The 15,472-nt window shown below is 42.5% G+C and overlaps 1 protein-coding gene across 1 annotated transcript in view; it reads right to left on the bottom strand.

Moving 5' to 3' along the window:
- LOC144792080 (putative cation-transporting ATPase 13A4) overlaps positions 1–15,472 on the bottom strand; it is a 315,751-nt gene that overhangs the window by 194,085 nt on the left and 106,194 nt on the right. The window contains exons 4-5 of the mRNA XM_078666931.1: positions 12,172–12,242; positions 1,206–1,286 (exon numbers count right to left, since the gene is read on the bottom strand). Coding sequence (XP_078523057.1) covers positions 1,206–1,286; positions 12,172–12,242 — 152 coding nt within the window. The remainder of the gene's footprint in view (positions 1–1,205; positions 1,287–12,171; positions 12,243–15,472) is intronic.

The raw sequence follows: 15,472 nt of genomic DNA, 5'->3' as shown, positions 1-15,472 counted from the left end.
ACAGCCAAAATATCGTTTTTAAGGTAAGTGAAGTAATATCGTTTTTAAGGTAAGTGAAGTAATATCGTTTTTATTTTTAGGGTTCAGGGTCAGTTTTGGATTTTTGGGTAAAGGGGTATTTTTAGGGTTCAGGGTCAGTTTTGGGTTTTTGGGTAAAGGGGTATTTTTAGGGTTCAGGGTCAGTTTTCAGTTTTTGGGCAAAGGGGTATTTTTAGGGTTCAGGGTCAGTTTTCAGTTTTTGGGCAAAGGGGTATTTTTAGGGTTCAGGGTCAGTTTTCAGTTTTTGGGTAAAGGTGTATTTTTAGGGTTCAGGGTCAGTTTTCAGTTTTTGGGTAAAGGGGTATTTTTAGGGTTCAGGGTCAGTTTTCAGTTTTGGGGTAAAGGGGTATTTTTAGGGTTCAGGGTCAGTTTCAGTTTTTGGGTATTATTTTATTATATTTTATTACTATATATATATGTTTAATAAATATGAAATAAAAAAATATTTATTTAACTTTCATTAATTATTTAATTATTATAAGTTAATTTAAGTAATTTTAAGTATATTTTAGTAATTAATTATTAATATTAATTTAATTTAACACTGTTTTTAGTAAATACGATATTTTTTACAACTATATTTTTGTAAACGATATTTTTAACTCGATATTTTTGTACTTACCTGTTTGTAGATAGAAACTCGATATTTTGACTGTCGATATTTTCTCAACGATATTTTTGATGGTCGATATTCTGTCCGTCGATATTCTTTCAGTGATCCGCCCATGCATTTGTCTAGCTCATTTCGGTGGAGAAGTTCCCTTCCGGTACTTGTGTTTTTTGTGGTTTTTTTTTACCATGGTCTGCTTCTCTTGTTCAATATAAACAGGAGAATGCAGTTCACACTAAAATGGAGCTCTAACAGCAGGGATGACGTTTTGCATAATTTTGTGACAGCAAATTATGTGAATTTTGCACACTACTGCTTACAACAAAATGTGCAGTTTGGCAACCTTGCATGTTGAAACTATTTTACTTGAATTCCCAAAAATATTTTAAGTGCAGTAGAAGACCTCCACATAAACTTTCACAAAGTTCTTGCAAAATCAATTTTTTTCACAGTGAGTGTAAGTGCGACACAAGTGCTTTGCTAGAGTGTAGCGCTCTTAAAATCAATAAATTGGACTGTGCTGCCCATTTTGAGTGCTGGGCCACAGTCTTCCTACCCGATTTCTTGCTCTTCACTTGTGAATCCAGATCCGAACTTTGTGTGCATGTCAGTGCAGGAGTACCTGTCCTCCAGAGCCCTGAAATGAGAACACAGAACATTAGTTCACATATAATCTAATTGACACATTTCTCAAACATCTACATTGATCCAAGAGGCATTCTTATTTGCTTACTTCACGTAATTACTACCCATAGACCTAGGAGAGCTCAGTGTGTTAAAGAGCCTGCTGCACACACCTTCAAGCAACTACAGAAAATAATCTCCAAACTGACTCAGTCTTTCATCCATCTGAGAAGGATAACATGAGGTCCATTGAGTCAGAACTAGGAAGGGGTCAGAAAGGTTTACAAGTGCATGCTTGAATAGTGGCAAAGTTTGTAATCTTCGAGAGACCGACTGCCAGGACCCAACATAGCTGCTTGCTAACACAGCTCCAGCGGCTGGAACCATACATATATCTCCACCCTTGTAATCTTCACCATCAGCGAGCTTATAGACCTGACTGAGCATCAGAAGGCACAGAGGATGAGCTATGGTGAGCTGTCTAAGCAGCCTACAACTCCCAGCACCACAGCTAGAGCTGGGGGAAGATGTACCCCCTTCTACATTGGTGCTATGTTGGAGTGCCACAACCTTGGGGGGAGAAGGTCCAGAGATGTGACGGCCCATGGAGGACAGATTGTCGCATGGTTGCATCAGAACTCAACCTCCAAGTTATAGGGCCACAGTGGAGTAAGTGGTACAGACTGGAGGATTCTAGAGTGGAGGGCGTAGAGGAGGAGGGGGAGGGGGAACAGTCGGCAGTGGTGCCCAAGCCGGTGGGGCCGGGCCGGGAACATAGATTGTCTGCCTAAGGCATGTACATAAAGGAGACCCTACCAATGCAAAAGAAAAGGACCGAAAGTACTTGAGCACTTCATGGCGAGACCCCTTGCTACACACACAACACATCCACCAGAAACACCAATGCACAGTAGAGCCCAGAGTTATCAAAGGATTGCGTTACACTTGCGTCACTCAAGGAGACCCAATGGCAATGCAATCCTTAATGTGTCTAGGTAAATTTATAGAATACAACGCAGCAAAAGTAGCTGGCTTGTGTTACTCTGCGCCAGGGAGGTGTTACATAGGTGGAGAGCAGGTGTTCATGCTTTTTGTTGTATTCCCAGATTTACCAAGAGTAGTATACCTGGGAATTTGTCAAAATTGTACGCCTTCTCTATAAATGGTGCAACAAGGAGAAACATCCTTGTTACTTCTAGTTGTTTTCTCTAAGTGTTCTGCATTCTGCAGCACACTTTGAAAAAGGATAAAGCCTCTAACAATTGGTTTTGTGCAGGAATGTGTTCCTTCCTGCACACAAACAATTCTGCTGCTATGCAGGCACCCTTGCACCATGGCGAAAGAGGGCCTGCATTGGACCAGGCAGCACAGTGCGCCAGCGCAGGGAGAGCAGGAAGGTGCCATATCTTGATAAATGATGCATTCCTGCCCTCGCCATTTGATGCACCACAAGTTGGCAAATATTGATAAATCTCGGTCACTACACCTTCTGCAGCTTGAGAGAATCTGCTGCATTGAGCTGATGTGCCTAGTGGCTAAGTTTGTAGAGAGGTGGGACAAAGTCTTTCCTTGGAAGTGGAGACAATACTGCAATGAACAACTTAATGAGATGAACTGTGGGCACATTTCAACCTCGCATTGGCGTTGAGATAATATAGGTGTTGTTGAAACCCTGTAAGGATCTGAGAGGTTCTTGACCACTCTGAAGAGCGTTTTCAGATAGAGGTAATTCGTTCTGAGTAGTAAATGCTCTGGCCCACCCTACAATTACCATGGTAAGTGTTGTAATCTCTTCCAGTTCAATGTATTACGTTTTGTTGTTATCTTCCTTGGTGACATATAGTAAATGGTATGTTCCCTTTTCCCCCCTCCCTTCGCAACTGGCATTGTTTGTCCCATGGAATGTTGGTAGGGCGTTTGACATAGAACGTTCACTGAGGCAAGCGGAGTGCGAGAGACCAGACATGAATAAACGCAGCTCTCCTGATTCATCGTGTGGCTGTCATTCATTCTAACAAATTGGCGACGGGGCTGCGCGGGGGGCAGATCTGGTCTTCCCCCGTTTATTCAGCACTGCCGTGAACCACCACGCCTGTCAAGTAACCGTGAGTCTTCCGAGGAAGTGCGAACTGTGTTTTGCTTACGAGTTATTTTTGAGCCAGCGTTTCTTTCTTGTCCTCGTGGCTCTTTACTCGTTCCTGAAGAGGTTACGCGCTTCCTAAGCACAGGCGTTTAATGTCTTTTAATGCGCTTTTGACATTTGCGCGTAATTGACTTTGACACTTGCGAGTCATTGTATTCCGCTGCAATTCTAAGCGGAATCCTTCTCGACGGATGATTAATTCTGCTGTAATTCTAAGCGGAATTCTGTTGTGACGGAGGATTAATTGAAGTCGGCGCTTTTCATCGGGCTGACCACGCTATGTCTGTTAAAAGGAGCTGTCGTTTAAGGAGCATCGTTTAAGTTATTGCGCGTCATCTGTTCACCGCAAATGCTTCATTTCAGTCAGCTGTTCCGCTCGTAGCTCTCCCTGCTTGACAGATAATTAACATAGCGCTATCTCTGGTGACACCCGGAGTTTACAACTGTTCTTCAGGACGGTTGTTTTATGTTTGAGCTGCCAAACCTTTCCGCGGGCTTTTGAATCTTACTTCTGGAAGGTGCCAGCGCACAGCTGGTGTGTGAGGAACACCAAGGCGCCTGTGTTTAATTTGGCAGATCCTGTGGGGAAACAAAGGAGAGCGACAGCCCAGCATCACGTGTTGTGGAAGCACACGTTAAGGATTTATTCCTGTAATTTAGAGTTGTTATTTTTCACGCTGACAAGCACAGCTTTTCATCTAAAAGCTTGTCAGAGGGTACTGTCGCGCTTCACGCTGATAAGCACAGCTAAATATTTTCAACGTTCCTGGACATTTATTCATCACTGTACTCAGGAGCTTGTTGTGAACTCGCGCTGACAGGCACAGCAATTTTCTAAATTTGGTGCTTGTCATGCTGATGGGCACAGCTTATAGAGACTGTAATTGTGTCTTTAGTCATTATTAGTACTAGTTCCAACATATATTCCAAGAGTATCTTGTAAGTGTATTTCTTGAAAGTGCATTTCATATTAAGGTGTCAGCACTGTATTGTTGAAATTTTCACCTTTTACAGCCGTCCCCACGGGGGTGTAGAGTGTTTTAGATTGTGTTATGGCTACTGCAATGTCAATGTCACAACCCCCTCCATTTCTCAATGATGATGGAGAACCTCTCACTCCATGGAAGAATTGGGAGAAGATATTTGAATCTTATTTGATAGCTATAGGAGGCAACAGATTTTCTTCAGAAAGGAAATTGCACATATTATTACACAATTTGGGTAAGCATGCTAGAGAAATGTACGATAATTTACCTGAGGTTGAGTTGGAAAATATTGGTGGAGGAGGAGGAGGGGATGCTCCACCAGATGTTTATCGTATTGCCTTGAAAAAATTAGAAGTTCAGTTTGGAAAAAAAATTAATGTGGTATTGGAGCGACACAAATTTTTTTCAAGGAATCAAGGGAAACAAGAAAGGGTGGTGAATTACATAGCTGTCCTTAGAGGATTGTCTTCCACCTGTGATTTTGGGAATCTCACAGACTCGCTTATCAGAGACCAATTGGTCAGGTGCACTTCTGATAGGAAAATACAAGAAAAATTACTTGCTGATGCCCCTGAATTGAAGCAAGCTATCGACATAGCTAAAAGCATTGAACACACAGCATTCTGTATGAATGAGATGAAAGAAGCGGTTGAGGTGAAACAAGTGTGTGAGGATGAAGTCCTGAAAGTGTCCAATAAGTATGAAAAAGGCAAATTTATGCATAAAGGTAGTAATATCCTAAAGGAAGAATCTCACAAGATGAAATGTTTCCGTTGTGGTAATCCTAATCACCTGGCGAATAGTGTAAAATGCCCAGCTAGGGGTGCCACGTGTAGAAAATGCAACAAGAGGGGGCATTTCACCAAGGTGTGTCATGATATAAAGAAGGAAATGACACATATGATTTGGGACGATGAAGAGCCAAGGGAGGACATTGTATTTATGGTTAATGAGCTGCTTGAAAATACAGGATGTAGCTATCCAGAATGTGAAATTATGCTTGATGGTGTGGCGTATAAAGTATATGCGGATTCGTGTTCACCATACACTCTTATAGATGAATCTACGTTTAAAACCAGGTCTGTTGACAAAGTTTATGATGTCTTGCCTTCTGATATCAACCCGGGAGGTTACAACCATGACACTATACCTGTTGTGGGAATGATTGTTATGCACATCAGATTTAAGGAAAGAACTACTGTGGGTAAAGTGTATTTAACTAAGAAAGGATCGTGCTTACTGGGATGGAGGCATCAAAAGGACCTGGGTATAAGATTAGACCCCAATGCCTTGGAACCTGTTTATTTGATTGATCAACCCAATATTTGTAATGAAGTGTGTGAGGAGTTTCCTGATGTATTCTCTAGTGAGTTAGGATTGTTAAGGGGTTTCCTTCACAAAATTAAACTTAAAAAACATTGCAAGCCCACAGTACACCGAGCTAGATCAGTCCCATTGGTGGTGAGAGATTCTCTGAAAAAAGAGTTGGAAAAATTGGAGTCCATGGGGGTGATTGAAAAAATTGAGAGTTCAGAATGGTTAGCCCCCATTGTGGTAGTTTCTAAAGGTGGAGGCAAAGGAATTCGTTTGTGTGTGGATCTTAGGGATCTTAATGCCAATATTTGGGTAGAGAGACATCCTCTTCCTAGAATTAATGAAATGCTCAGTGTGATAAAGGGGGCTAAATTTTTCAGTGTGTTGGATCTATCGGCGGCATACCACCAGGTTGCCCTTCATCCGGAATCCAAAAACCTTACTTCTTTCATTACGCCATTCGGAGCATACCAGTATAATCGTATGCCTTTCGGGTTGGCGTCCGCGGCAGCGGTTTTCCAACGCATAATGCAACTCATCCTGGAAGACCTCAGCAAAGTTCTGTGCTTCCAGGACGATATATTGATTTATGGAGACTCAGTGTGCGAGCATAACTCTATCCTAAGAGTTGTTTTATGTAAATTGAGTAAAGCTGGTTTTACTACACAAAGGGACAAATGTAAGATAGGAGTCAAATCTGTGACCTACCTTGGGCATACCATATCAGGCGAAGGGATTAAACCTAAAACCAGTTTGGTGGATGCTGTATCCCTTGCTCCCCCTCCGTCTACTAAAGAGGAGGTCAGATCCTTCCTGGGATTGGTTGAGTACATGAGCAAGTTTGTGGAGAATTTTTCTAGTCACACAAGCAACATGAGGGAACTTTTTAAAAAAAATAGCACTTTTAAGTGGAGTGAGGAGTGCGATAAGGAATTCAAGTATATCAAGTCAGCTATCGCAAGAGCACCCACATTGGGGATGTTTGATCCAAATGAAAAAAACACTCTTACTACAGATGCTAGCAGCAAGGGCTTAGGGGCATCCCTCACCCAGACCAATGGTGGATGCGAGAGGGTCATTGCATTCACTTCCAGGACACTGAAGGACCCTGAATCTAATTACTCTACCATTGAAAGGGAAGCCTTAGCGTGTTATTGGGCTATAATCCACTTTAAGTTCTTCCTGTGGGGTATCCCTTTCACCCTAAGGTCTGACCATAAACCATTGATTCCTCTATTTTCAACTAAGAACTTGGAGAGGGCCACTCCACGTATTGCCAAATGGGTACTGGCATTGCAAGGGTTCAATTTCACAATGTGTTATGTGGCTGGAGATAAAAATACCATTGCAGACTGTATGTCTAGGTTGCCCATAAAAGGTGAGGACAGTGTGAGTGAACCACCAGATGAAACTATACTTGCGGTGGAACTTCCAGCCATAAGTGAAGAGGAATGGAAGAATGATTCTCAAGGTGACCCAGAATTAAAGGAACTGTTGAAGTTAGTTCAGAAAGGGTGGCCTGAGCACAATAGAGAGTTACCTGTGAACCTCATGCCATATTGGTCTGTGAAGGACGAAATCTCCAGCATTAATGGTCAGCTTTGGAGAGGAAACAAGGTCATTCCCCCGACTGGCATGAGGAACAGGATCATTGTGCTAGCACACGAGGGTCACCCAGGAAGGAGTATAACAAAGAGTAAAGTGAGACAACACTATTGGTTCCCAGGCATGGATGGGTTGGTGGAAAGCATGGTAAAAGATTGTGAAGCGTGTGGCAGAAGTGACAAATCCAAAGTTGTACACAAAGCCCCCCTCATTCCAATAGATGTTCCCAGTAAACCATGGGACAAGTTGGGAATTGACATAATAGGGCCCATGAATTTCCTTAGTGCCAACCAGAGATTCATGTTCGTAATTATAGATTACCATTCACATTGGATCAGCACCAAGTTTGTCCACTCTATAACCACTCAGGATATGATAGAATTCCTGAAGGAAGTATTCGCTACAGAAGGTATCCCCAGTTCTTTGGTGACAGACAATGGGGTCCAATTTACGTCTGAGGTCATGAAAAAGTTTTTGTCAGATTTAGCCATCTCACACATAAGTACACCCCTTTACTGTCCCAAGGCTAACGGTATGGTGGAGAGGGCAAACAGGATGGTGAAGAATTCCATTCAAATGGCTGTTACTATGTGCAAACCGGTAGAGGAGGCCGTTAGAAAAACACTATGGTCTTATCATTCTGCCCCCAATGCTGTGACAGGGGTGTCTCCATTTGTTTCCCTCAAAGGGAGAAACCCTGGGTGTAAGCTTAACCCCAATTGGTTGAATGGGAGCAGTCCTGTGTGGGTGGACAGACGGTCTGTAAAGGACAAGGTGGAGCTACATCAAAAGGAGTATAAAACCAAGTATGACCAGAAATGGGGAACATCCTCCAGGAAGTTTTATGTGGGTCAATGGGTGGTGGTCAAAAGACCTGCTGTGGGTCGAGCTAAAGTATCCTCCTTCTCAAAACCTGCAAGGATACAGAAAGTGAACAATAACTCGCTGGTGTTGGAGGATGGAAGTACATGGAGTATGGATAATATGAGTGCATGCCCAGATGTGTGCGTACCAACGGCCGTTGGTAAGCAAAACCCAGAGGAAAATTCATTGGACATGCAGGAAACAAGAGTGACCAGGGTGCGCCAGCCACCCGGTTGGCATAAAGACTATGCAACCTAAACGTTTGTATTTTTCCTCCCTGAGGACCTTCAACTTGAGTTGTCCCTGTACAAAGGGAGATGTGTTGTAATCTCTTCCAGTTCAATGTATTACGTTTTGTTGTTATCTTCCTTGGTGACATATAGTAAATGGTATGTTCCCTTTTCCCCCCTCCCTTCGCAACTGGCATTGTTTGTCCCATGGAATGTTGGTAGGGCGTTTGACATAGAACGTTCACTGAGGCAAGCGGAGTGCGAGAGACCAGACATGAATAAACGCAGCTCTCCTGATTCATCGTGTGGCTGTCATTCATTCTAACAGTAAGTTCTCAGTTGATTTTTATATAAGCGCTTAGTCTCTTCAATGTAGTTTAATCTCAAGTATCTTTCCAGGTCCTTACATCTAGATTTTCCTGCCCTTAAAGCCTCTGTGAACCAAGGGGCCGGAGGATAGATTCTGACTGGGTGACCTATTTTAACTGGTAAAACTGTGTCCAGTGCATCCCACAACTATTCATCATTCCTGGGTTGATCCAACTGGGCAAATTGCATTAAACTGGGCACTGAGTTCTTCAATAGATCATTAAGACCTTTTGTGTCCAGTTCTGACCATAACCTGGTCTTCATCTGATCCCTCCCCGCCTCGTTCTTACCGGACCATGGCCTATTTGGACCAAGAATGGTATTGTGTAATGGTGCAACCATATTAGGGGCACAGGGGAGCGGAGTCCAGTGCTTGTCTTTTGGTCAGGATAGGATCTAGCAGATTTCCTACTCTGTGTGTAGGTACCACATTAATTAGCTCCTGTTTAAGGCTTTCAGGTCCTCATTTAAGGTTTGCCCACCACAGCATGACCTGTCATCAAAGTGAATATTAAGGTCACCCAGTAGAACAAAATTTGCAGATCTTAGGATGTAGGGGGCCAGTATTCCAGAAGCAGTATCCCCCACTTCCTGGCATAACCTGGAGGGCAGTATGGTAATGTCGATGATAATGTGAATTTAAGTATCAGTTCTAATGAAAAAACCATACATTTTCCATTTCCTCAATATTGAATAGTTACCAGTGGGAAATGTATGTCCATACAAAGGCTCAGGGAGATGGTGGCTTGCATAACCCTGAAATATTTCTATAATATGGATTTAGAGGCGGATTGTTGATTATGCACTCATGTGACCACAGCACTACCCTTTGCTTCATATCAACTTTTGTCCAAACAGGGCAGGTGTCACAAATGTATGGCCAGATATAGATCAGTAGCGCAGAAGCTTGGGACTGGCGGCAATAAAGGTCCTTAATGGGTGGCAGCGATGTGCAGGGCAGTGTCTACCCTCCTCCCCCAGGATGGCCTCCATCTGGTGTACTAGGGACCCTGGTTTTTGACTGAGGGTGAATTGGAAATGAGTAATTCTACAAAGAATGTCATCTTGATGTAATTATCAATGGCAGTTTGAGACCAGAAATATTACTGGGGAGGGATGTCGCGGAGCTTTGTTAAACACATAGGCTTCTTGTCATTTTATGCTTTCTACTTTATTTAATTAAAAAAAAAATGATGACAAAGAAAACAAAGGGGCATATTATCAAGGGGGTTTATCTCTGCTTTTTTGGCTTTAAAAGCCAAGAAAGCGGAGATAAAATCATCTCCCTATTACCTAGCTGTCGCTAACACCAGTTAGCCACAGCTAGTAGGAGATAGCGACCATCTTGGGCCCCACTTTGCATGTCAGTGATATTTATCACTAATGACATGCAAAGTGGGCGTGTGAAGATGTTAGTGACTGGAAACAGTTGCTAACATCGCTATCTCCTATTACCAACTTTTGGAGATATTCGCGCTAAGCGCGAATACCTCCAAAAGCTAACACCTGCCCTGAGCAGTTCTTAGCCATGTTATCCAATGGGAGGTGGATAACATGGCTAAGAGCATTAGCTCGGTAATGCATGAATATCGCTGACTTTTCAGCGATATTCATGCATTGCGGCCGATTTTTATCGCATTTGCGATAAACCTTGGTAATACCAAGCTTTATCTGCGATAAAAATTGCCGCAGCTCAGCGGTAAATTTTTGTCTCTAACCAAGCAATAGCGATAATTATCGCTATTGCTTGGTAATATGCCCCAAAATTCCCAGAAACCCCAAGGAGAACTTCTAACTCTGCGATTAAGTTTCTTTAAGTTTTTCAGCTATGGGCCAGTGACACTGTCGCAATGTGTAAACAGAAGTCAGCTAATGATATCTCATCTATCTGCCACCATCCACAACGGAACAGCAGAGTATCTTCAGCAAGAAACAACACACGCAGCTCCCTCAAGATGATCACTAAGAGTCCAGTAGCTGCGATTAATTCAAGATTCTGCCCATTACTTTTTTGCATACTTCGGATTATCACAAATTTGTCACTCAGTTTGTAACAAATTCAGAATGCCATTAGTCATGCTAGCTGCTTTATAAAAGTCATAATAAGTCATGCAATCTGTTACTCAATATGTCCTCAAGAGGTTATTCTACCTTCCATGCAGGCTGTCCTTCAGTTTGTTGCACATGCTGCTGTGTAGTGAAACTGCAAGCGGCCATGTAAGCCCAGAGTGACCATCTGGCAACATTGGTGCCAATGTATTCCTATATACAGTCACCCAGAAACAACTGAACCCAGCCCCAGTGGATAGCTGCTGGGATGTACAACAAGTAATTATTCCATGGAGCAACATAGTCCAAGCCCTTGGTGCAATTCTATCCACCCAGGAAAACTACATGGAGTTAATACTGTAACACCAGAATCCTAGCCCCTTGGGCAGTGCTAAGTCACTAGTAAGTACTATATAGAGTATACCTAGCTGTAACAGAATGCAAGCTTCATAGAGCAGGGATGTACCACTAGGAAGTATATTGTAGAGGGAGCCCAGGAGTGACAGAATCCTAGCCCCTGGTGGCAGAGCTAAGCTACCTGGAAACCTCACATGGAGTCAACACTGACGCGACTGAATCCTCTCCCTGTAGGCAGCGCTACGCCACCATCAGTAACCAAGAGTTCTATGTGAGTTTGAACAGCGATATTATTTTAGATGATCTGGGATTCAACCTGAGAATGAATCTGTTAGTAGGTAGATGCAGTACTTGGCTGAGGAGAAATTTAGTAGTGGCTGTCTGTAAGAAGAATGCATTAGTTTAAGTGAAGAGACGATTAGGGAGTAAGAGGGTGAGGGATTGGAGTTGGGGTCACAGGCCAATTGAGGTTGTATCATAACCGTGAGTTTGCAAATGTCATTTGTCCCTTTATCATCAAATGTTGGCAGGTCCAGGTATATTTGAGATTTTGCTTGCTGGGGTCCACTTGTGGCCTGCACTGATTGCAGACAGCAAGGGGAAATGACAAACACACAGATGGCATGCACTGGTTATATGAAACCAGAGAAATATCCAGTGGGTATGCGAAGGAGGAAAAGAGGATCTATTGGTTTATAAATAGATGTATTACAGGTATTTTTATCCCTAAAATGGTTTACTTTAACCGGCTCTATCTGGATGGCACATGAGGATTGTCTTTTATAGGTTTTGGAAATGGTGGGATCTTTGTGTTCTTCCTGGGAGCTGTGCGACTTGGAGCAGGGGCTCTGGCTCAAGGCTTTTCCAGGTTGTAACAGGTCTAAGATGTCTGAGGTGATAGGATGCCTGAACTTCCCCCACTCCAAAAATAGCTGGAGGCAAACAGTTCCTTGTTTATTTCTATAGAAGAATGAACCATACCCAATTTTCGTGAACTGGTTCTCAGAGCTGTCCCAAACATACCGAATCTTCTGTACCTGAATAAACCGAACCTGCAGAAACAAACATGACCTTATTAGACCACATCATTCCACCACAGTTTGATCATAAAAAAGAAGGTTACATAAGCAGAGTTCCAAATATGAGCTTTCTAAGGAATGATCTTAATGAGTTTTGTGTTAAAAAAAAGGGGTACTGTGAGAAATTAGTCCCATCTATTAAACCCCACTGGATTATTCACTTTTTGGACACTCTAATTTATGGACTTTTGCTGTGAATGAGTCTCACTACCTCAGTCTTAGTCACTATAAGCTCTGTTATAATTGATTGGTAATGAGCTCTGGGATGGTTGAACATAAACACATGCACACAGTTGTGTGCACATGTGTGCGGACTCTCAAACTCAGTTGAGGACCTGGGCAAAAGTAACCTGTACCAGAAGGCACCATTCATGGATTGGTGTTGACTTGTGCAGGCCTTGTAATAGTATTTAGAGTGCTTTGCGGAGTTATAGGCTATGGTTAAAATCTTGAAACCGGCATTAAACTGCAGTTTCGCCATAGTTCGACCTAGAGATGTAGTTGAAGCACCAACATTATGGTAAGTCAGGATCCTGAATTCAGATCTGACATTAAATTCCACATATCTGCACTCCGTGTGGCACTTCAAGACAGATTTTTCTCTGAATAAGCTTCTAATTATATTTGGGCTTTGACTCACTACTGGGTCAAGTTAAATTCTCTGCTGGTAGATCAAAGGCCTCCTCACACAGTAGGGCCATTACCCAGAACTTAACCATGCTTCTGAGGGAGGAGAGAGTGGGAACAGAATCTACATGTGCTAATTACTTTTCACATTTCACCTGGCCTAGAAAGGCTTAACCCCACAGAAACAAAACAAAGGAGGGTTAGATAGACCTCTAGAGTCAGTCACAAGAGGAGCTGCCCTTTGAAGATTTGAAGGGAAAGGACCAGACTTCTGTGGTAGTTAGGGGCAGGGTGTAGGCTCTAAATATGGTCTTTCAACAGGCTATTTGAGAGCCCTATCTTGGAAATTCCTGAAACCTGCAGGAGGATTGGGGCAGCTGTGGAGTGATGTGTCACCCGATAATTGGGCAAAGGTGGAGAGTTTCTGGAATTTCTGCCATCACTTAAAAAATCCTGCACAAGAGAAATTTGGAAGAGCAGTCAGGACTGGGGTAAGATGCCAAAGGAATGGCATCAGCTATTAATGAATTTCATTGTAAGATGGTAACATCCTTTGTGAATTTATTGGTTTTGCATTGGAATATTGTGAAATATTTCTGCTTTGACTTATGCGGTGTTGCCATGCCAAGGCCAGTAGGCCTAACATTCTATTCTCTGGTATAGTGTGACCAGTATATTTGGGGGTCTTGTGACCGGATAGAGCTCAGGGCTTGTAAGGGGCGTGAACTTTTAGGAGGGTGTCACCATGGGGTTTTCTATCTGCCTTCAAGTATATATTTGTAAATTAATGGGTAGTATTGAGTAGTGTGTGACAAATTGCATTTCTTTTTTAGAAGTTAAAGCACTGCCGGGCATGCATTATTGTATGTTGTATGTTTCGTGTCTGCAGACTGTGGTACTAGCCTGCACAACCTTCCCCAAGTAGGCCTTGGACTGCTCTGTCTTGCTACCCTGAGAGAGGCAACTGCTACAACAGGGTGCTGGACTCCCAGTAGACAGAAGATTGTGGATTCATTTATTGTGAAGGACACACATCCTTCACAACTATGGAGTTACTTTCTTATAGGTCTCTATGATGGCTAAGCCTTTATATTTGCAGTCTCAGGTAAGGTGTAAATTGGTTAAGGTGTAGTTTAATTTCTGAACATGGTGCCATTTAAATGTAAGTGCATATTAGAGGCAAGAGGGGGCAATTTGCACTGAACAAAACTGTAATAAACAAAAAGAAAATACAAAAAAAGAAAGAAGAAACAGTATTCAATGGCCACAAGACACCTGGAGTTCTTTCCCGGTACCGAAAGAGCATGAGAAAAGCCGGACCCTTCTTGGACGGAAAAGAGAATTGGAAACTGCTCAGGAAAAGACTACGCATGCTGCACACCCCCCATATACCACCTGTCTGATTGAAAGGTGATGCAAGGTCTGGTCTCATTTTCAAAGTCATATTAACTGCCTCCTTATCAAAGCCTCTGTGGAACATCTGGTGACTAGCTCTGACCAAGATGAAATTTACTTTTTATGCATTTATTTTTTGACTATTGACAAAGACAAAATAGAATGCATTGAGCATTTTCTAAACAACTGTGAATATATATATATATATATCTATATATATATATATATTACCTACTAGCGGTCGCCAGTAGGTAGTTATAGTTAGGATCGTTTTCCATAGGAAATCCGCAACATTCTATTGGGAATAACTTTGGCGCCGAATGAGGGATCTGCCTGTAATTCTCCTTAACTTTGCCTCGCTGCGCTCCTTCCCTGAAAGTTTCGGGGGGATCCGTCAAGCGGGGGCCGAGATAAAAGGGGGGTCCCAAAACGTGTTTTCCCCATGTTAATTTCCATAGGGCGGTTGGACTCACTTTTAGCCCGAACGGCTGAATGGATTTCCACCAAACTTGGCAAAATTGTAGGGACTGGTACCCCGATGTGCCTTTGCTATGTCTCAAGATATATGCTCCAGTGGTTTTTACGAAAATTAACTTTTAAAAAATATATATTGGGCTACATTGGGCTATATATATGTTAGAGCCCAAATGTAGCCCAATGTAGCCCAATGTAGCCCAATGTAGCCCAAAGATGGCCACCAGAGACAAAAAAAAACAAATGTAGCCCAAATATCAGCCAGATGTAGCCCAACTATAGCCCAATGACAGAATGTCCCAGAGTGTTCTAAAGAACAACTAGAGCGCTAACAGTCTTACTTATGACATAAGTATGGCACACCTGAAGTCATCTTGATTGGAATAAAGTGTTAACACTTAAAACATTTAATTTGCAAAGGAACAAATTGAGGGGGTTCATTTTGCCATAGAAATTATGATTAGTGCTGAAGAAAGAAAAATTAGGGCACATTTTGAGTGACTTCTCAAATCCTCTGATATTTCATTAAAAAAATTCTGATATGCAGTCTCCCAAGATGGCCACCAGAGACAAAAGAGCCCAAATGTAGCCCAAATATCAGCCAGATGTAGCCCAACTATAGCCCAATGACAGAATGTCCCAGAGTGTTCTAAAGTACAACTAGAACGCTAACAGTCTTACTTATGACAAAAGTATGGCACACCTGA

This window comes from Lissotriton helveticus, chromosome 11 (assembly GCF_964261635.1).
Source record: "Lissotriton helveticus chromosome 11, aLisHel1.1, whole genome shotgun sequence".
Taxonomy (NCBI): domain Eukaryota; kingdom Metazoa; phylum Chordata; class Amphibia; order Caudata; family Salamandridae; genus Lissotriton; species Lissotriton helveticus.
This window is presented reverse-complemented; position numbering and strand designations above follow the sequence as displayed.